The sequence below is a fragment of the Mustelus asterias genome, chromosome 12 (assembly GCF_964213995.1).
Source record: "Mustelus asterias chromosome 12, sMusAst1.hap1.1, whole genome shotgun sequence".
In the NCBI taxonomy this organism is placed as follows: domain Eukaryota; kingdom Metazoa; phylum Chordata; class Chondrichthyes; order Carcharhiniformes; family Triakidae; genus Mustelus; species Mustelus asterias.
Window position 1 is genome coordinate 58145850 of NC_135812.1, and position 21649 is coordinate 58167498.

Below are 21649 nucleotides of genomic sequence, written 5' to 3' on the forward strand. Positions count from 1 at the left end.
GTGTGAATGGGGTGCAGTGTGTGTGGGCTGCAGTGTGTGTGGGGTGCAGTGTGTGTGGGGTGCAGTGTGTGTGGGCTGCAGTGTGTGTGGGCTGCAGTGTGTGTGGGCTGCAGTGTGTGTGGGGTGCAGTGTGTGTGAATGGGGGCAGTGTGTGTGAATGGGCTGCAGTGTGTGTGAATGGGGGCAGTGTGTGTGAATGGGCTGCAGTGTGTGTGAATGGGGTGCAGTGTGTGTGAATGGGTGCAGTGTGTGTGGGGTGCAGTGTGTGTGGGGTGCAGTGTGTGTGAATGGGGGAGTGTGTGTGAATGGGGTGCAGTGTGTGTGCGGTGCAATGTGTGTGGGGTGCAGTGTGTGTGGGGTGCAGTGTGTGTGGGGTGCAGTGTGTGTGGGGTGCAGTGTGTGTGGGGTGCAGTGTGTATGGGGTGCAGTGTGTGTGGGCTGCAGTGTGTGTGGGGTGCAGTGTGTGTGAATGGGGGCAGTGTGTGTGAATGGGGTGCAGTGTGTGTGGGGTGCAGTGTGTGTGAATGGAGGGTGTGTTTGTGTGAATGGGGTACAGTGTGTGTGAATGGGTGCAGTGTGTGTGAATGGGGTGCAGTGTGTGTGAATGGGGGCAGTGTGTGTGCGGTGCAGTGTGTGTGAATGGGGGAGTGTGTGTGAATGGGGGCAGTGTGTGTGGGCTGCAGTGTGTGTGGGGTGCAGTGTGTGTGTGGGGTGCAGTGTGTGTGAATGCAGGTGTGTGTGTGAATGGGGTGCAGTGTGTGTGGGGTGCAGTGTGTGTGAATGGGGGATGTGTGTGTGAATGGGGGCGTGTGTGTGAATGGGGGCGTGTGTGTGAATGGGGTGCAGTGTGTGTGGGGTGCAGTGTGTGTGAATGGGGGGGGTGTGTGTGAATGGGGTACAGTGTGTGTGAATGGGTGCAGTGTGTGTGAATGGGGTGCAGTGTGTGTGAATTGGGGAGTGTGTGTGAATGGGGTGCAGTGTGTGTGGGGTGCAGTGTGTGAATGGGGTGCAGTGTGTGTGGGGTGCTGTGTGTGTGAATGGTGGGGGGTTGTGTGAATGGGGTGCAGTGTGTGTGAATGGAGGCAGTGTGTGTGAATGGGGTGCAGTGTGTGTGGGGTGCAGTGTGTGTGAATGGGGTACAGTGTGTGTGGGGTGCAGCGTGTGTGAATGGAGGGTGTGTGTGTGAATGGGGTACAGTGTGTGTGAATGGGTGCAGTGTGTGTGAATGGGGTGCAGTGTGTGTGAATGGGGGCAGTGTGTGTGGGGGGCAGTGTGTGTGAATGGGGGAGTGTGTGTGAATGGGTGCAGTGTGTGTGGGGTGCAGTGTGTGTGGGGTGCAGTGTGTGTGAATGGGGGAGTGTGTGTGAATGGGGTGCAGTGTGTGTGGGGTGCAGTGGGTGTGGGGTGCAGTGTGTGTGGGCTGCAGTGTGTGTGGGGTGCAGTGTGTGTGGGGTGCAGTGTGTGTGGGGTGCAGTGTGTGTGAATGGGGGCAGTGTGTGTGAATGGGCTGCAGTGTGTGTGAATGGGGGCAGTGTGTGTGGGGTGCAGTGTGTGTGAATGGGTGCAGTGTGTGTGGGGTGCAGTGTGTGTGGGGTGCAGTGTGTGTGGGGTGCAGTGTGTGTGAATGGGGGAGTGTGTGTGAATGGGGTGCAGTGTGTGTGGGGTGCAAAGTGTGTGGGGTGCAGTGTGTGTGGGGTGCAGTGTGTGTGGGGTGCAGTGTGTATGGGGTGCAGTGTGTGTGGGCTGCAGTGTGTGTGGGGTGCAGTGTGTGTGAATGGGGGCCGTGTGTGTGAATGGGGTGCAGTGTGTGTGGGGTGCAGTGTGTGTGAATGGAGGGTGTGTGTGTGTGAATGGGGTACAGTGTGTGTGAATGGGTGCAGTGTGTGTGAATGGGGTGCAGTGTGTGTGAATGGGGGCAGTGTGTGTGGGGTGCAGTGTGTGTGAATGGGGGAGTGTGTGTGAATGGGGGCAGTGTGTGTGGGCTGCAGTGTGTGTGGGGTGCAGTGTGTGTGAATGCAGGTGTGTGTGTGAATGGGGTGCAGTGTGTGTGGGGTGCAGTGTGTGTGAATGGGGGATGTGTGTGTGAATGGGGGCGTGTGTGTGAATGGGGGCGTGTGTGTGAATGGGGTGCAGTGTGTGTGGGGTGCAGTGTGTGTGAATGGGGGGGGTGTGTGTGAATGGGGGGGGTGTGTGTGAATGGGGTGCAGTGTGTGTGAATGGAGGCAGTGTGTGTGAATGGAGGCAGTGTGTGTGAATGGGGTGCAATGTGTGTGGGGTGCAGTGTGTGTGAATGGAGTGTGTGTGTGTGAATGGGGTACAGTGTGTGTGAATGGGTGCAGTGTGTGTGAATGGGGTGCAGTGTGTGTGAATGGGGGCAGTTTGTGTGGGGTGCAGTGTGTGTGAATGGGGGAGTGTGTGTGAACGGGGGAGTGTGTGTGAATGGGTGCAGTGTGTGTGGGGTGCAGTGTGTGGGGGGTGCAGTGTGTGTGAATGGGGTGCAGTGTGTGTGGGGTGCAGTGTGTGTGAAGGGGGTTGTGTGTGTGAATGGGGTGCAGTGTGTGTGAATGGGGTGCAGTGTGTGTGAATGGAGGCAGTGTGTGTGGGGTGCAGTGTGTGTGAATGGAGGGTGTGTGTGTGAATGGGGTACAGTGTGTGTGAATGGGTGCAGTGTGTGTGAATGGGGTGCAGTGTGTGTGAATGGGGGCCGTTTGTGTGGGGTGCAGTGTGTGTGAATGGGGAGTGTGTGTGAATGGGGGAGTGTGTGTGAATGGGTGCAGTGTGTGTGGGGTGCAGTGTGTGGGGGGTGCAGTGTGTGGGGGGTGCAGTGTGTGTGAATGGGTGCAGTGTGTGTGGGGTGCAGTGTGTGTGGGGTGCAGTGTGTGTGGGGCGCAGTGTGTGTGAATGGGGGAGTGTGAGTGTGAATGGGGGTGTGTGTGTGAATGGGCTGCAGTGTGTGTGGGGTGCAGTGTGTGTGAATGGGGGAGTGTGAGTGTGAATGGGGGTGTGTGTGTGAATGGGGTGCAGTGTGTGTGGGGTGCAGTGTGTGTGAATGGGGGTGTGTGTGTGAAAGGGGGTGTGTGTGTGAATGGGGTGGTGTGTGTGTGGGGTGCAGTGTGTGTGAATGGGGGATGTGTGTGTGAATGGGGGAGTGTGTGTGAATGGGCTGCAGTGTGTGTGGGGTGCAGTGTGTGTGGGGTGCAGTGTGTGTGGGGTGCAGTGTGTGTGAATTGGGGGGCAGTGTGTGTGAATGTGGTGCAGTGTGTGTGAATTGGGGGCAGTGTGTATGAATGGGGTGTGTGTGTGAATGGGGGAGTGTGTATGAATGGGGGAGTGTGTGTGAATGGGGTGCTGTGTGTGCGGGGTGCAGTGTGTGTGGGGTGCAGTGTGTGTGGGGTGCAGTGTGTGTGGGGTGCAGTGTGTGTGAATGGGGGAGAGTGTGTGTGAATGGGGTGCAGTGTGTGTGAATTGGGGGGCAGTGTGTGTGAATGGGGGTGTGTGTGTGAATGGGGGCAGTGTGTGTGAATGGGGTGCAGTGTGTGTGGGGTGCAGTGTGAGTGAATGGGGACAGTGTGTGTGAATGGGGGAGTGGGTGTGTGAATGGAGGCAGTGTGTGTGAATGGAGGCAGCGTGTGTGGGGTGCAGTGTGTGTGAATGGGGTGCAGTGTGTGTGAATGGGGTGCAGTGTGTGTGAATGGAGGCAGTGTGTGTTGGGTGCAGTGTATGTGAATGGGGTGCAGTGTGTGTGAATGGGGTGCAGTGTGTGTGAATGGGGGCAGTGTGTGTGGGGTGCAGTGAGTGTGAATGGGGGAGTGTGTGTGAATGGGTGCAGTGTGTGTGGGGTGCAGTGTGTGTGAATGGGGGAGTGTGTGTGAATGGGGTGCAGTGTGTGTGGGGTGCAGTATGTGTGGGGTGCAATGTGTGTGAATGGGGGCGTGTGTGTGTGAATGGGGGGGTGTGTGTGAATGGGGTGCAGTGTGTGTGGGGTGTAGTGTGTGTGAATGGGGGTGTGTGTGTGAATGGGGGGGTGTGTGTGAATGGGGTGCAGTGTGTGTGGGGTGCAGTGTGTGTGAATGGGGGATGTGTGTGTGAATGGGGTGTAGCGTGCGTGAATGGGGGCAGTGTGTGTGATTGAAGTGCAGTGTGTGTGAATGGGGTGTGTGTGAATGGGGGCAGTGTGTGTGAATGGGGGAGTGTGTGTGAATGGAGGAGTGTGTGTGAATGGGGGCAGTGTGTGTGAATGGGGAAGTGTGTGTGAATGGGGTGTGTGTGTGTGTGAATGGGGGCAGTGTGTGTGAATGGGGGAGTGTGTGTGTGAATGGAGGAGTGCATGTGAATGGGCACAGTGTGTGTGAATGGGGACAGTGTGTGTGAATGGGGACAGTGTGTGTGAATGGGGACAGTGTGTGTGAATGGGGACAGTGTGTGTGAATGGGGGCAGTGTGTGCGAATGGAGGCAGTGTGTGTGAATGGGGGCAGTGTGTGTGAATGGAGGCAGTGTGTGTGAATGGGGGCAGTGTGTGTGAATGGGGACAGTGTGTGTGAATGGGGTGCAGTGTGTGTGAATGGAGGCAGTGTGTGTGAATGGAGGCAGTGTGTGTGAATGGAGGCAGTGTGTGTGAATGGAGGCAGTGTGTGTGAATGGGGACAGTGTGTGTGAATGAAATGCAGTGTGTGTGAATGGGGACAGTGTGTGTGAATGGGGGCAGTGTGTGTGAATGGGGGAGTGTGTGTGAATGGAGGAGTGTGTGTGAATGGGGACAGTGTGTGTGAATGGGGACAGTGTGTGTGAATGGGGACAGTGTGTGTGATTGAACTGCAGTGTGTGTGAATGGGGACAGTGTGTGTGAATGGGGACAGTGTGTGTGATTGAACTGCAGTGTGTTTGAATGGGGGAGTGTGTGTGAATGGGGACAGTGTGTGTGAATGGGGTGCAGTGTGTGTGAATGGGGTGCAGTGTGTGTGAATGGGGGCAGTGTGTGTGAATGGGTGCAGTGTATGTGAATGGGCACAGTCTGTGTGAAGGGGTGCACTGTGTGTGAATGGCGGCAGTGTGTGTGAATGGGGTAGTGTGTGTGAATGGAGGCAGTGTGTGTGAATGGGGCAGTGTGTGTAAATGGGGTGCAGTGTGTGTGAATGGGGTGCAGTGTGTGTGAATGGGGGCAGTGTGTGTGAATGGAGGCAGTCTGTGTGAATGGATGCAGTGTGTGTGAATGGGGTGCAGTGTGTGTTAATGGGGTGCAGTGTGTGTGAATGGAGGCAGTGTGTGTGAATGGAGGCAGTGTGTGTGAATGGGGACAGTGTGTGTGAATGGGGACAGTGTGTGTGAATGGGGACAGTGTGTGTGAATGGGGTGCAGTGTGTGTGAATGGGCGGCAGTGTGTGTGAATGGGCGGCAGTGTGTGTGTGAATGGGGGCAGTGTGTGTGAATGGGGTGTGTGTGTGTGAATGGGGGGTGTGTGTGTGAATGGGGTGCAGTGTGTGTGGGGTGCAGTGTGTGTGAATGGGGGCAGTGGGTGTGAATGGGGTGTGTGTGTGTGTGAATGGGGTGTGTGTGTGTGTGAATGGGGTGTGTGTGTGTGAATGGGGGGGTGTGTGTGAATGGGGTGTGTGTGTGTGAATGGGGTGCAGTGTGTGTGAATGGGGTGCAGTGTGTGTGAATGGGGTGCAGTGTGTGTGATTGAAGTGCTGTGTGTGAGAATAGGGGGTGTGTGTGAATGGAGGAGTGTGTGTGATTGAAGTGCAGTGTGTGTGAATGGGGGCAGTGTGTGTGAATGGGGGGCAGTGTGTGTGAATGGGGTGCAGTGTGTGTGAGTGGGCGGCAGTGTGTGTGAGTGGTCGGCAGTGTGTGTGAGTGGTCGGCAGTGTGTGTTAATGGGGTGTGTGTGTGTGAATGGGGGGCAGTGTGTATGGGGGGCAGTGTGTGTGGGGTGCAGTGTGTGTGAATGGGGGCGGTGTGTGTGTGTGTGAATGGGGTGTGTGTGTGTGAATGGGGCACAGTGTGTGTCAATGCGGTGTGTGTGTGTGAATGGGGTGCAGTGTGTGTGGGGTGCAGTGTCTGTGAATGGGGTGTGTGTGTGTGAATGGGGTGCAGTGTGTGTGAATTGGGGGGCAGTGTGTGTGTGAATGGGGGGCAGTGTGTGTGAATGGGGTGTGTGTGTGTGAATGGGGTGCAGTGTGTGTGAATTGGGGGGCAGTGTGTGAATGGGGTGTGTGTGTGTGAATGGGGTGCAGTGTGTGTGAAATGGGGGGCAGTGTGTGAATGGGGTGTGTGTGTGTGAATTGGGGGGCAGTGTGTGTGAATAGGGTGCAGTGTGTGTGAATGGGGGGTGTGTGTGTGAATGGGGGCAGTGTGTGTGAAGTGGGGGGCAGTGTGTGTGACTGGGGTGCAGTGTGTGTGAATGGGGTGCAGTGTGTGTTAATGGGGTGTGTGTGTGTGAATGGGGGGCAGTGTGTGTGGGGTGCAGTGTGTGTGAATGGGGGCGGTGTGTGTGTGTGTGAATGGGGTGTGTGTGTGTGAATGGGGCACAGTGTGTGTCAATGCGGTGTGTGTGTGTGAATGGGGTGCAGTGTGTGTGGGGTGCAGTGTCTGTGAATGGGGTGTGTGTGTGTGAATGGGGTGCAGTGTGTGTGAATTGGGGGGCAGTGTGTGTGTGAATGGGGGGCAGTGTGTGTGAATGGGTGGCAGTGTGTGTGAATGGGGGGCAGTGTGTGTGAATGGGGTGTGTGTGTGTGAATGGGGTGCAGTGTGTGTGAATTGGGGGGCAGTGTGTGAATGGGGTGTGTGTGTGTGAATTGGGGGGCAGTGTGTGTGAATGGGGTGCAGTGTGTGTGAATGGGGGGGGGGTGTGTGTGAATGGGGGCAGTGTGTGTGAAGTGGGGGGCAGTGTGTGTGACTGGGGTGCAGTGTGTGTGAATGGGGTGCAGTGTGTGTGAATTGGGGGTCAGTGTATGTGAGAACGGGGGGCAGAGTGTGTGAATGGGATGCAGTGTGTAATACAAACTGCGAAGGAAATGCATTGTTATGAGAGAGGATTTGAAATTGTGTCTTTGGGAGAGAAGTTTGGAAACTCCCAGGTAACAATCATCTGGGGGGTATCCGCAAACATTCACTTGGGTGTTCACAGTGGAGAGTGTATTTGACCATCATCGTCTTGTGCATTTAATTGGGACTTTGTGTGTTAATGAGTCCATTGTAGTTTACAATATACATTGTAATCCATGTTCATCTTAAAATCTGTGTATATTTGTTAAGCTAAGGAGCAACTAAAGGAGTATTGTTTATAATCCAATTTTTTCACGTTTGATAAATATGATTTTCTTATAGTTAAAACTAATTAGCAGTCCTGTGACCCTGTTCCTTCACATTTATTTTATGAAACTAAAGGTAACAATCTTTTGATCAGAGTCCTATTCTGGGATCTTTCAGTCTAGTTATAGCATCAACTAGAATGATAACAATACCTCTCAGCCACACAGGTCCAGCCTGGGAATCCTTGTAGAGAATAGCATGCTTCTGTCGAGCGGTGCGGGAAACATAGAACCACATCCATCCGATAGTTAGCACCATCATAACAGTGAGAGATATCAGGACCTCATCCTGGCCCACTGCCACATCACTGAAAGCCCCTCCACAGATGAGAGCTGTACCCAGGAAGAAAGCATTGATGGCCAGCAGGCCAGCCAGCAGCTGGCTTCCTCCAGTGTGGGTCTGGACTTGCTGGGTTAGTGCTGATGCTGGGAGATTGCCCAGTCTCCACTCATTCTCCATGTGTGGTATCACTGCCTCGTTCACTTCCTCTGCCATCCTGGGCTGTTTTGGATTTATTAATGAACAAAACAAAATGTTCAACACCAGCAAAAGGGTAAACTAATCCTAATCCACTATCATCATCTCAGCAGCACCCTCACCAGGGGAAACTTACTTTGTGCTTTGGGTGAACCCATTCTTTAAAAACTATACCCCCCAGTGCAATCCCAACGTATCCCCAGTGCATTACCAATATAGAATCATAGAATCATACAGTGCAGAAGAGGCCCTTCAGCCCATCGAGTCTGCATCGACACATTAGAAACACCAGACCTCCCACCTAATCCCATCTGCCAGCTCTTGGCCCATAGCTTTGAATGTTATGATGTGCCAAGTGCTCATTCAGGTCCTTTTTAAAGGGTGTGAGACAACCTGCCTCTACCACCCTCCCAGGCAGCGCATTCCAGACCATCACCACCCTCCGGGTAAAAAAGCTTTTCCTCACATTCTCCCAAAACTTCCTGCCCCTCAAGGCTCCCAATGCATTCCCACCATATCCCCAGTGCATTCCCACTTTATATCCCAATGCATTACCACCTTAGCCCCAATGCGTTCTCACTTTATATCCCCAATGCATTACCATCTTATATCCCAATGCATTCCCACCATATCCACCAATGCATTCCCACCTTAGCCCCAGCACATTCCCACCTTAGCCCCAATGCATTCTCACTTTATATCCCAATGCATTCCCACCTTATATCCCAATGTATTACCATCTTATATCCTAATGCATTCCCACCATATCCCCAATGCATTCCCACCATATCCCCAATGCATTCTCACCATATCCCCGTGCATTCCCAACATATCCACCAATGCATTCCCACCTTAGCCCCAGCATATTCCTACCTTATCCCCCAATGCATTGGCACCAGATTTCTCAATTTACTCTCAATGGCACTGCTGCAACAGATTCTAATCTGAAATCACTATTGTGATCACTCAGACTGAGTGACTTACCCAGGAGAGCCTGCAGGAGATGAGCACGCGTTTTCTTTGTGTGAGAGTCTCTGTTGGGTCTGAATCAGCAGGGTATTTATGTCGGGCTGAACCATGAGAATGTGGAGACTGGCACAGGTTAATCTACCAATCCCCTGTCAGTCAGAGGGACAACTCTATAAACTTCACTCAAACATCAACCATTTGATGGGACCTAAACTATTAGGGCCGTGAGAAGTTTGGAAATGTTACAACACTGAAGAGTGATTTATAAAGACAATATATTACAGTCCCATTCCCAATCTGAGTTCCTGATAAACATGATGTTCAAGATGAGAGATTTTTAACAAATGATCCTGGTTCCTCATCATTTTCAGCTGGGTTTCTTTTGTTCATTCACAGGATGTGGGTTTCACTGGCTGGGCCAGCATTTATTGCCCATCAGTAATTGCCTTGAGAAGGTGGTGGTGAGCTGTATTCTTGAACCACTGCAGTCCATGTGGTGTAGGTACATCCACAATGCTGTAACATGATCTGTACTGACAGAGTTATTATAATGTAAATTCACACATTCACAATAATATTACAAATCACCAACAATTTCTGTCAAAATCAAACACTCCCAGAACAGGTACAGCACGGGGTTAGATACAGAGTAAAGCTTCCTCTACACTATCCGCGTCGAACAGTCCCAGGACAGGTACAGCATGGGGTTAGATACAAAGTAAAACTCCCTTTACACTGTCCCCATCAAACACTTCCAGGACAGGTACAGCACGGGGTTAGATACAGAGTAAAGCTCCCTCTACACTGTCCACCGAGGCATGGTACATTGGGGAAACCATGCAGACGCTACGACAATGGATGAATGAACACCGCTCGACAATCACCAGGCAAGACTGTTCTCTTCCTGTGGGGGAGCACTTCAGCGGTCATGGGCATTCAGCCTCTGATCTTCAGGTAAGCGTTCTCCAAGGCGGCCTTCACGTCACACGACAGCGCAGAGTCGCTGAGCAGAAACCGATCGCCAAGTTCCGCACACATGAGGACGGCCTAAACCGGGATGTTGGATTTATGTCACATTATCAGTAACCCCCACAGCTTGCCTCCTGGACTTGCAGGCTATCCTGTCTGGAGACAATACACATCTCTTTAACCTATGCTTAATGCTCCCTCCACTCACATTGTCTGTATCTTTAAGATCTGGTTGGCTGTAGGGATTCGCATTCTAATCAGTATTCTGTAACTTGATTTTGTGTCTGTGCCCTGTTTGAGAGCACATTTCCACTCCATCTGACGAAGGAGCAGCGCTCCAAAAGTTAATGGTATTTGCTACCAAATAAACCTGTTGGACTTTAACCTGGTGTTGTTAAAACTCTTACTGTGTTCACCCCAGTCCAACGCCGGCATCTCCACATAATGCCCATCAAACACTCCCAGGACAGATACAGCACGGGGTTAGATACAGAGTAAAGCTCCCTCTACACTGTCCCCATCAAACACTCCCAGGACAGGTACAGCACGCGGTTAGATACAGAGTAAAGCTCTCTCTACACTGTCCCCATCAAACACTCCCAGGACAGATACAGCATGGGGTTAGATACAGAGTAAAGCTTCCTCTACAATATCCCCATCAAACACTCCCAGGACAGGTATAGCACGGGGTTAGATACAGAGTAAAGCTCCCTCTACACTGTCCCCATCAAACACTCCCAGGACAGGTACAGCATGGGGTTAGATACAGAGTAAAGCTCCCTCTACACTGTCCCCATCAAATACTCCCAGATCCAGGCTAAGGTATCAATCTTGGATAAGATCCTGTACTGTGTATGTTTTGCGCACTGTAAATAACTACTATATGCATTTATTTATGATTCTTCACTTTCCAGGACATTTGATGCACCTCACAATGGTGTAATCAGCCCAAAACAGGACAGTGCGCATTGTGCTTGGACTCAGTAAGGAAAGCTCTGGCTGAATTGTTAGACTCGTGTCTTTAATTCAAATCTTGGAAGGATTTGAAGGCTGGATTAGCAGAGGGGATGCTGCAGTTGTCAGGCTGAGTGTGTGGGGGGTTGGTGCACTAGGACCTGATGGTGTTCGCCTGCCTGTCTCCAGTATCAGTGTGTCAGCTATCAGATAGACAGGCAGAGCTCCCTGTCGCTGCTTGTCTTTGTGAACACTCTCCCCATGTCTCCCAGTGCTCTGCAGTCAACGCCATGAGCGACAAGTATCACAAGGCAGCTCGGGATGGTTACCTGGACCTGCTAAAAGAGGCCAGCAAGAAGGAGCTGAACTCCCCTGATGAGGATGGCATGACCCCCACTCTCTGGGCAGTTTACCATGGCAATCTGGAAGCACTCAGACTCATAGTCAGCAGGGGGTAAGTGCTCATTGAGGCCACGGGACACTGGCTGATCACTCGCTTCCTATCGAACCCTCCCACATTCATCCCGCAACACAGCAGCAGACCATTCGGCCCATTGTGCCCGTGCTGGCTCTTTCAGAGGTTCTAACTCATATTGTCCCACTACCTGTTCCCTCCATCAGTAACCACATTTGTAAAGATGTTAGCGGCTTTTACTTTGCAGCTATTTGAATTGTCCCCTGTGGGTGAGGAAGCACTCTGACCTCTCACTCACAAAGCTCCAGAACCTCCAGCACCAACCCTAAGGTGACAGTAAGGGAGTGCTGCCCTGCCACAGGGGCTGGATTTCAGATGGGTTTTTATACTGAGAGCCTTGCCTGTTCAGCTGGCTGTAAAAGCCCCATGGACTATCTGGCAGAAGGGCAGGTTAGTTGCCCCCACACTTCTAGCCAATATTTGCCTCTCCGTCGACATTACAGCAGATGATCTGGTGATTATCACATGGCAGTCTGTGGGAGCTTGCTGTGCACAATTTGACTCCTGTGTTTCCTACATCCCAACAATGATTTAGGAAAGGAGAGCTTTAGACAGTAAATGACCCACACTCATGGCTGGATGGTGCTTTGATAATTATTGTGAAAAGCAGTATATAAATACGACTTTTTATTTTTATTTATCCAATTACATTTTGAAAGTTACTATTGCTCTTTCAAGCATCCCAGATCACAGCAAAACTATTCCCCATCTTCCCTCTGTATCCTCTGGTTGCTGACCTTCCTGTCAGTGGGAACTGTTTTTTCTATTTACTCTAAAGTTTATTTATTCGTGTCACAAGTAGGCTTACATTAACACTGCAATGAAGTTACTGTGAAAATCCCCTAGTTGCCACGCTCCGGCACCTGTTTGGGTACGCTGAGGGAGAATTTAGCATGGTCAATGCACCTAACCAGCACGTCTTTCGGATGTGGGAGGAAACCCACGCAGACATGGAGAGAACGTGCAAACTCCACACGGACAGTGACCCAAGCCAGGAATTGAACCCAGGTCCCTGGCGCTGTGAGGCAGCAGTGCTAACCTTTGTGCCACCGTGCCGCCCCTCTATTGAAACCCTTCATGATTTCAAACACTTCCTACCAAATCTCCCTTTCCCCTTCTCTGTATAAAGGAGAACATTCCCAGTTTCTCCAGTCAATCTCCCATCCCTTCTCCTGCAGCAGTTTCCTGAAACATTTTCTTGCTCTTTTATCAACTGAGCTTATGTTCAAATTTAATGAGGTGCTTTCAAACCTCTTCACATGTGTAGTTGCTAAAGCTCCCTGCCAACGTGTCTAGTAGAGAGGGTGAGAATAGGGCTGGCATTGGCTGTGATGCCATCTGTGCTCCAATTGCTCACCTGGATGCACCCGTGGAGGGCAAGGGCCCAGATGGTGGCTGGCACCAGTGAGCCCCACAACCCCACTGGGCAGCCAGTGCCTTCGGAGGGGTGTGGAGGACAGGAGAGGAGGAGAGAACTGGAGGGGTGGGGGTAGGAGTGGTGATCGCTGTACAATGGATCCCGGGCTGTAACTGTCTCATGAGATCTCCTCGGGATTTGTTTGGTAGCTGTGGGGTGTTGCTCTGTATGAGGAAGATTCTTGACAAAGCTGAGATCCTCCGTCACAAGAGAACAGAGACAGTTTTGGACAAGAAGCAGCAACGGAAAGAGCAGCTCTGGTCAGGAGCTGATTTCCCTGGCCCCGGGTCCAAGCTGTAACTGAGGAGGGTCACTAATGCCGACATGGGGCATCTCACACAGCTCAGACTGGCCACTGAAGCAGTCACCCCATGCTGTGTACAGGATCCTGGAGCATTATTCGACACTCCGCTTTCTCCCAGTGTGAGTGATAGTCAGTGTCTCCTGATGCAGAGAGGCTCACACTAAAAGATTAATGATTGTGACATAATCTTTGTACATTTACCAAGTGAGAAGCAGCAGCTAATTACCGAGAAACAGTAGCCAGTGTAAATATTATATAATTCAAGCAGAACAGAGCAGAATGGGCTCAGCTGTACTTAGAAAATACTGGGCAAGATGGTACTGAAATACCCTGACAATCTTCAGTTCTGTTGTAATCCATATTTATTATATAAATCCCACAGACAGTAGTAGTGGTGTCCCTGGGGAATCTGAAGCCAGGTCTGAGCTTTACACCAAATTAATGACTTGAACATAAAAGTGGTGAGTTGGAGAATGCAAGATTTAGGGAGAGGGAAGAATGGAGGGAAATCAATATTCGTAGAGAAATGGTGCTGGGAAACTTGATGTGATTTACAGCGGATAAATCGCCAGGGCCTGATAATCTACATCCCAGAGTACTTAATGAAATGGCTCTAGAAATAGTGGATGCATTGGTGGTCATCTTCCAGGATTCTATAGACTCTAGAACAGTCCCTGCAGATTGGAGGGCAGCTAATTTCACTCCAATATTCAAAAAGGGAGGGAGAGAGAAAACAGGGAATTATAGACCAGTAAGCTTAACGTCGGTAGTGGGGAAAATTCTCAAATCCATTATCAAGGACTTTATAGTGGAGCTTTTAGAAAGCAGTGGCAGGATCAGACAGAGTCAGCATGGATTTATGAAACGGAAATCATGCTTGATAAATCTGTTGGAATTCTTTGAAGATGTAACTAGTAGAGTTGACAAGGGGGAGCCAGTCGATATGGTATATTTGGACTTTCAGGAAGCGTTTAGCAAAGTCCCACATAAGAAATTATCATGCAAGATTAAAGCACATGGGATTGGGATGGATAGAAAACTGGATCACAGAGAGGAAACAAAGAGTAGGAATTAATGGGTCCTTTTCAAATTTGCAGGCAGTAACTAGTGGGGTGCCACAGGGATCGATGGTGGGATCCCAGCTATTCACAATATATATTAATGATTTGGATAAAGGGACAGAATGTAACATCTCAAAGTTTGCAGATGATACCAAGTTGGGTGGGAGGGTGAACTGTGACGAGGATGCAGTGATCCTTCAGAATGATCTGGACAGGTTGAGTGAGTGGGCAAATCAATGGCAGATGCAGTATAATTTGGATAAATGTGAGGTTATTCTCTTTGGAAGCAAAAACAAGAAGGCAGATTACTACCTGAATGGCTGTAAATTGGGAGAGGGGAGTGTGGAGCGGGACCTGGGTGTCCTTGTGCACCAGTCGCTGAAGGTAAGCAAGCAGGTGCAGCAGGCGGTAAAGAAGGCAAATAGCATGTTGGCCTTCATTGCAAGAGGTTTCGAGTACAGGAGCAGGGATGTGTTGTTGCAATTATACAGGGCTTAGGTAAGGCCAGACCTAGAATATTGTGCGCAGTTTTGGTCTCCTTTTCTGAGGAAGGATGTTCTTGCTCTCGAGGGAGTGCAGCGAAGGTTTACCAGGCTGATTCCAGGGACGGTGGGACTGATGCATGAGGAGAGATTGACTAGGTTAGGATTGTTTTTGTTGGAGTTCAGGTGAATGACATGGGAATCTCATATAGACTTATAAAATTCTAACAGGACTAGACAGGGGAGATGCAAGGAGGATATTCGTAATGGTGGGGGAGTCCAGAACTAGGGGTCATAGTCTGAGGATTTGGAGTAGACCATTTAGGATGGAGGTGAGGAGACATTTCTTCATCCAAAGAGTGGTGAGCTATGGAATTCATTGCCACAGGAAGTAGTTGATACCAAAACATTGAATGTATTCAAGAGGCGGCTAGATATAGCACTTGGGGTGAATGGGATCAAAGGTTATGGGGAGAAAGCAGGATTAAGCTATTGAGCTGGATGATTAGCCATGATTGTAATGAGTAGGTCGAAGGGCCAAATGGCCCCCTCCTGCTTCTATCTTCAATGTTTCTCTGTTTCTATTTCTGCTTTTGACACCAAGTTACATGGCATAGTCAATAGTTTAGATGGTGCAGAAAGTTGCAAAGATGTTGAAAGATTTACCGAGTGGGAGAATCCATGAGAGTTAGAGTTTAAGGTGGGGAGGTGTGAATTCATCCCATTTGCACACAATAAAGAGGAATCAGAGTGTTATCTAAATAAGGGAAGCTACATATATTAATACCCAGGGCCCCGTTCTTTGCAGATAGACAAGGCAGGTACACACATTGCGTCTGTTTCAGCTAAACAAAATAAGTGACAGCCATTTGCTGATTCATTCCTCAGGACAGTGCCTTGACAATCAGGGTCAAGTTGCCAAGTTTAAATTTCAAACAATGCCTGGCAGTTAACTGTCAGTAACCATCAACTGGTGCATCATCCAACACCTCTTCCAATCTGAGTCTACATGCCAACCAATCAGCAGTCTCTTTTCATACAGTATAAATTGTTCTTTTTCTCTTATATTGGTATTCTTGCGAGCTGTCCTGATGAGTGCAAGATGAAAAGCTTCAACACATCCAAAGATGTGTGAGTTAGGTGGATTGGCTATGCTAAATTGCTCCTCGGTGTCCAGAAGATGTGCAGGTTAGGGGATAGGGTGGTGGGAGGGATAACATGTTCTATTGGAGAATCAGTGCAGACTAAATGGGCTGAATGGCCTCCTTCTGCACAGTAGGGATGCTATGATTCTATATTTTTTCTTCAGCAATTTGATCGAATTCCTAAATTCCAGAGAATACAATTCTAGTTTGTTTAATCTCTCCTTGTAGCGGAACCCTGCAGGTTTTTATTATTTATTCTTTTATGGGAAGTGGGTGTCGATGACAAGTTCCAGCATTTATTGCCCATCTCTAATTGCCCTGAACTGAGTGTCTTGCTAGGCCATTTCAGAGGGCAGTTAAGAGTCAACCACATTGCTGTGGCTCTGGAGTCACATGTCAGCCAGACCGGTAAGGATGGCAGATTTCCTTCCCTAAAGGACATTGATGAACCAGATGGATTTTTACAACAATAGACAATGGTTTCATGGTCACTATTAGACTTTTAATTACAGATTTTTATTGAATTCAAATTCCATGAAATGCTGTTTTTAACAGTGTTCTAAACTTGTCTTACCACCTCCTGCAACTTCCGGTTCCTGCACACTTTGTAAGAAGACACTTGTCTTCATTCTTCCTACCAAAATGCAACACTTCATACTTTCCTGCATCAAAATGTATCTGTCCATGTCCTGAAGTCTGTTTCTATCCTCCTCCTTATTAATGACATTTCTAAGTTTTGTGTCATCTGCAAACTTTGAAATTGTGCCCTGTACACCAGCTGATAACATTTATAACAAGAGCTAACCCTGGGGAACCCCACTACGTCTCTCCCATCACTAACTGCTCTTTGTCCGTTTACCAATTTCATTTCCACACAGCCACTGGTCCCCTTTAATCTCATAGGTTTCAAATTTGATAATTTTGTTCCAGTCCTTATCCCATAAATTCATAAACACTGAGGGGAAGGTCATTTTTTTTTAACCCCTTTAAGTTAGTTTGTTCATGAAATTCCTGAAAAACATGTAAATCATCACTGAGCAGTGTAAATAGGGAATTAGTGAGCAGTTTTAAATGCATCCAGATATTGATTTCCATGGAATTACACATCTTCAGCTTGTCTAAGAGGAGTGCTGTTCAAGTGTCCACTAGGACAGTGAGTGTTGATTGTCAATTTGACCATGGGTATCACGGTGGCACAATGGTTAGCATTGCTGCCTGACAGTGCCAGGGACCCGGGTCCAATTCTGGCCTTGGGTCACTGTCTGTGCGGAGTTTGCACATTCTCCCCGCGAGTGCGTGGGTTCCCTCCAGGTGCTCTGGTTACCTCCCACACCCCAAAGATGTGCAGGTTAGGTGGACTGGTCATGGAAAATTGCTCCTTAGTGTCAGGGGGACTAGCTAAGGTAAATGCATGGGGTTACTGACAGAAGGCTTGGGTGGGATTGTTGTTGGTGCAGACTCGATGGGTCGAAAGGCTGAGGTAGACCTTGTGTCCTTGTTACTCTGTCACACAAAGTCAAGCGTTCCCTCACAGTGATTTGTAGTCAGTGTCACAGAGGGAGCAGTAACAAGGCAGAACCCCAGCATTACACGTGCAGATTAAGATCACATACCTGCCAGAAGTCAATCGCCTTGCCAATGGCTCACCAATGTAAAGCACACTTGAATTTTAACTGTGGGCTGGTTTTCAGTGGGTGAGTAGTGAGCAAGGCCATTGTTGAGGATTGCTTACCTTCACCTCTGTAAAATCTCCCATCCCCAACCCTGCCTCAGTGAACCTGCGACTGTGCTTCTGTCCCATGACCTTTGCCCTTGCTGTTCTGAAAATGGCTGCCATGATTCCTCTGCTATGACGTGACACTTGGCAATAGGAGACTTTAGAATGCCCTGAGGTTGGGAAAGGTGCTATATAAATGCAAGTCTTTCTTTCCATCTTGTATATTGGATATTGGCTAAGAGGAGATTTGATGGAGATGTTCAAAATCATGAGGGGGCTGGACAGAGTAGATAGAGAAACTGTTCCTGCGCATAAAAAGATCAAGAACGAGAGGGCACAGATTTAAATTCATTTGCAAAGGAAGCAAATGTGATGTGAGAAAAAACTTTTTCACACAGCGAGTGGTTGGGGTCTGGAATGTTCTGTCTGGAAGTGTGGTGGAGACAGGTTGATTGAGACATTCAGATGATGGTTTGAATAGAACCAAAGGCCGGAATTTTACCGTCCTGCCCACCACGGGAATCGGAGCGGGTGAGGGGAGGGCCATGGAAAGGTCCATTGACCTTGGGTGGGATTTTCTGGTTTCGGGGCGAACGTACCAGGAAATCTTGCTCAATGTGCAGGGGTACAGGGAAAAGGCAAGGGAATGGCACTAAGTTATGATGCTCATTTGAGGAGCCAGTGCAGACACAATGGGCCAAATGGCCTCCTTCTGCATTGTAACAATCCTGTGATTCTGTAATGATATCTCCCAGACTAGGTGATCACACCCGCCTCTATACTCCTCCTTGCTGCAGTGACTGGAGATTTCGGAATATAATTCACAGTATTTTACTGGGACAGTGTCACTGGACAGGAAGGCAGTTATTTCCCTCCTTGCTGCCACCACCCTCTATCCGTGTTCAGGAACTTGCTCTGATGTGTACACCCCATGCCCCGGGCAGTAACCAACCTTTGACATGCTCCTGGCTGGTTAATAGCTTCTCGTTACGAGATGGATGGATTAAAAAAAGCAATCCTGACCTGACCAGCTGCTCTGCTCAACGTATTAATTAAGTGAAAGATCTACAGCTTGTCTGATCCCACTTGCTATCTCATTAAAGTCAGGGCTATTAGTCATGCTGAAGACAGTCCTCTCCAGTCCCAGGTGCTGGACACAATCAGACACTTTCCATGCTTCAGTGATTGAATGAGAATGCATCAGCAGCTGCCCAGTGTGCTTGTTAATTTGCTCTGACAGTTTAATTGGGAGCATCGCACTCTGACCTTTCTCCATTGCTGACAGGGATTGGACGAGCTTTTCAAAGCTATTGGAAATAAATGATCATAAATGTTGCACACCATTGGCTGCCTGAGCCCCAAGCTCTGAAATTTCCTCTCCATCTCTCCTCCTTTTAAATGCTCCTTCACATCACCCCTTTCAAGTGTTCGAATATCTCTGATTTGGAGTCAGACTTTGCTTGATAACGTTCTGGTGAAATGGAACATTGGAACATAGGAATTCGGAGCGGGAGCGGGCAATTCACCCTTTGAGCCCACTCCGCCATTTAACAGGAACATGGCTGATCTTATCCAGTCTCGACTCCACTTTGCTGCCTGCTCCCCATCGCCCTTTATCCCACTTTTCATCAGAAGCATAGCTATCTCTTACCCGAATCTGTTGACTGATTCTGCCTCCATTGCCCTCTTGGCAGTGAGTTCCACAGATTCACAACCCTCTGGGAGAAGCAGTTTCTCCTCACCTCAATTTTGGACCTACCTCCTCACTCTATGGCCACAATTTTCCCACTCTGCCTGCCATGGGAAGCGGAGCGAGCGAGGGGCGGGATTTTACAGTTTCAGGATGAGCGAGGTCCTATATCTCTGACTTATTTTCCTAGGCTGTCCCACATAGGGGAACATCTGTTCAATGTCCATCTTATCAATTCCCTTTAGCATTTTATATACCACAATCAGATCTTCTCTCATTCTTCTGCACTCCAGCGAGTACAAGCCCAAGCTACTCAACCGCTCCTCATATGACAGCCCCTTCAAACCTGGAATCAATCTAGTGAACCTCCTCTGAACTGCCTCCAGTGCCACCACATCTTTCCTCAAATAAGGAGACCAAAACTGGAAATGTCAATTACTAGGGGATATGAGTTTAAGGTAAAAGGAAGAAAGTTTAAAGGAGATTTGAGAGGCAAGTTTTTTACACAGAGGGTTGTGAGTGCTTGGAATGCACTGCCAGAGGAGGTGATAGAAGCAGATACAATAGCAACATTTAAGAGGCAGCTTGACAGATACATGGATAGGCAGGGAAAGGAGGGATACGGACCGCTTAGAGGCAAAAGGACTTTAACTTAGAAAGGCATCATGTGTCAGCGCAGACTTGGTGGGCCGAAGGGCCTGTTCCTGTGCTGTACTGTTGTTTGTTCTTTGATTTGTGTGGGATTTGTGAGGGTTAAGAGGAAGGCAGGATGCTGATATGAGTTTCTGTGTGGAGAAATGTCTAATCGTTTGGAGTCAGGATGTACATCAAATCCAGTATGTGATCTACACATGATTGTGTAACAAGGAGTGTACCATGTGGAAAAGCCTGAGATCCCATTGCCTGTGATCCATTGATCCATTAGATCCTCCCAATCCTCCGTGGCCTGATTCCTTCTCATTCCACTAGTCATCTCAGTTCCAGGACATCACTGCAGGAGTCCCTCAGGATAGTGTCCTCGACCCAACAATCTTCAGCTGCTTCATCAATGACCTACCTGCCATCATAAGGTCAGAAGTGGGGATGTTCACTGATGATTGTACAATGTTCAGCACCATTCACAACTCCTCAGATATTGAAGTGGTCGATGTCCAAATGCAGCAAGACTTGGACAATATCCAGGCTTGGGTTGACAAGTAGCAAGTAACATTCGCACCACACAAGTGCCAGGAAATGACCGTCTCTAACAAGAGAGAATCTAACAATCACCCCTTGACATTCAATGGCATTACCATCATTGAATCCCCCACAATCAACATCATGGGGTTACCATTGACCAGAAAGTGAACTGAACTAACCATATGAATACTGTGGCTACAAAGCAGATCAGAACTGGGAATTAGGGCAATTAGGGATGGGCAATAAATGCTGTCCTGGCTAATGAACCCACATCCTTGCAATCAAATTTTTTTTGCAGCGAGTAACTCACCTCCTGACTCCCCAAATCCTGTCCACCATCTACAAGGCACAAGTCAGGAGTGTGATGGAATACTCTCCACTTGCCTGGATGAGTTCAGCTCCAACAACACTCTAGAATCTTGACACCACTCAGAAAAAGCAGCCCTGCTTGATTGGCACCCAAAGTGAATGGAGGCTGGTGTAAGTTGGGCAGCATTGTATAACTTGGGCAGTATTACTCTGGGGAAGTTTGGGAATTGGCCACACCAAACCTTGGAGTTTCCTGCTCACAGTGGCTCAGGAAGCTCAGCCCAAAGTGAGCAGGAAGTCAGTGACCCTCTAGTAGCTGGTCGGAAATACTCCATTGTAAACACCTCACTGCTCTGGTTGGCCATGCAGAGCCAAGGACCAACCTGAATTTCACTATTCAGACCGTGGGCGCCCTTCTCCCGGTGAATGGACACCATCCCTGGTGTCGCTGAGCCACTTAGTAACAATCCTCCACTCAAACTGGCAGCTACAGAAATAGAGCAATACTGAAATAGCTGGGAAAGCAGACAGTGAAGTGAATATAGAGATCTACAGATGGATATAGATAGGCGAGGAGAATGGGCCAACATTTGGCAGATGGAGTTTAAGGTGGAATTATCATTGTTCTGCTTTCCCAGCGACAGGCTGCAGCTAATTAAACCCTTCACATTTCTCATCAGAGTCAGGAAGTGCATTTAGACCTAGTCACTCTGCAAACTGGAAAATTTATTATATTTATTATTTAATTACTGGATGATTAACCCATTGAGAACTGAAACTTTGAGTATAGGGATAGGGATATTTTGCTGCGATTGTATAGGGCATTGGTGAGGCCACACCTGGAGTGTTGTGTGCTGTTTTGGTATCCTTATCTGAGGAAGGATGTCCTTGCTATAGAGGGAGTACAGCGAAGGTTTATCAGGCTGATTCCTAAAATGGCAGGTCTGTCATATGAGGAGAGATTAAGACAGTTGGGATTATATTCACCAAGAAGAGTGAGAAGGGATCACTCTATGTTACGCTCACACAGAGTGTAACATAGCAAAATAGAAACTTATAAAATTCTAACAGGGTTAGACAAGGTAGATTCAGAAAGAATGTTTCCAATGGTGGGGGAGTCATTATTTGAGGATAAGGGGTGAGGAGAAATTTCTTCACCCAGAGGGTGGTGAATGCGTGGAATTCACTACCA

At 49.0% G+C, this 21649-nt stretch overlaps 2 protein-coding genes across 2 annotated transcripts in view; one reads left to right on the forward strand and one right to left on the reverse strand.

Annotated features, from left to right (window-relative positions):
* Nucleotides 1–7804, reverse strand: part of LOC144502028 (proton channel OTOP2-like) — a 71894-nt gene extending 64090 nt beyond the window's left edge. Inside the window, exon 1 of the mRNA XM_078226042.1 lies at nucleotides 7462–7804. Coding sequence (XP_078082168.1) covers nucleotides 7462–7804 — 343 coding nt within the window. The remainder of the gene's footprint in view (nucleotides 1–7461) is intronic.
* Nucleotides 7805–10959: 3155 nt separating this feature from the next.
* The window catches only part of LOC144501494 (pre-mRNA splicing regulator USH1G-like), a 42095-nt gene continuing 31405 nt past the window's right edge, over nucleotides 10960–21649 (forward strand). The window contains exon 1 of the mRNA XM_078225283.1: nucleotides 10960–11132. Coding sequence (XP_078081409.1) covers nucleotides 10969–11132 — 164 coding nt within the window. The 5' untranslated portion in view covers nucleotides 10960–10968. The remainder of the gene's footprint in view (nucleotides 11133–21649) is intronic.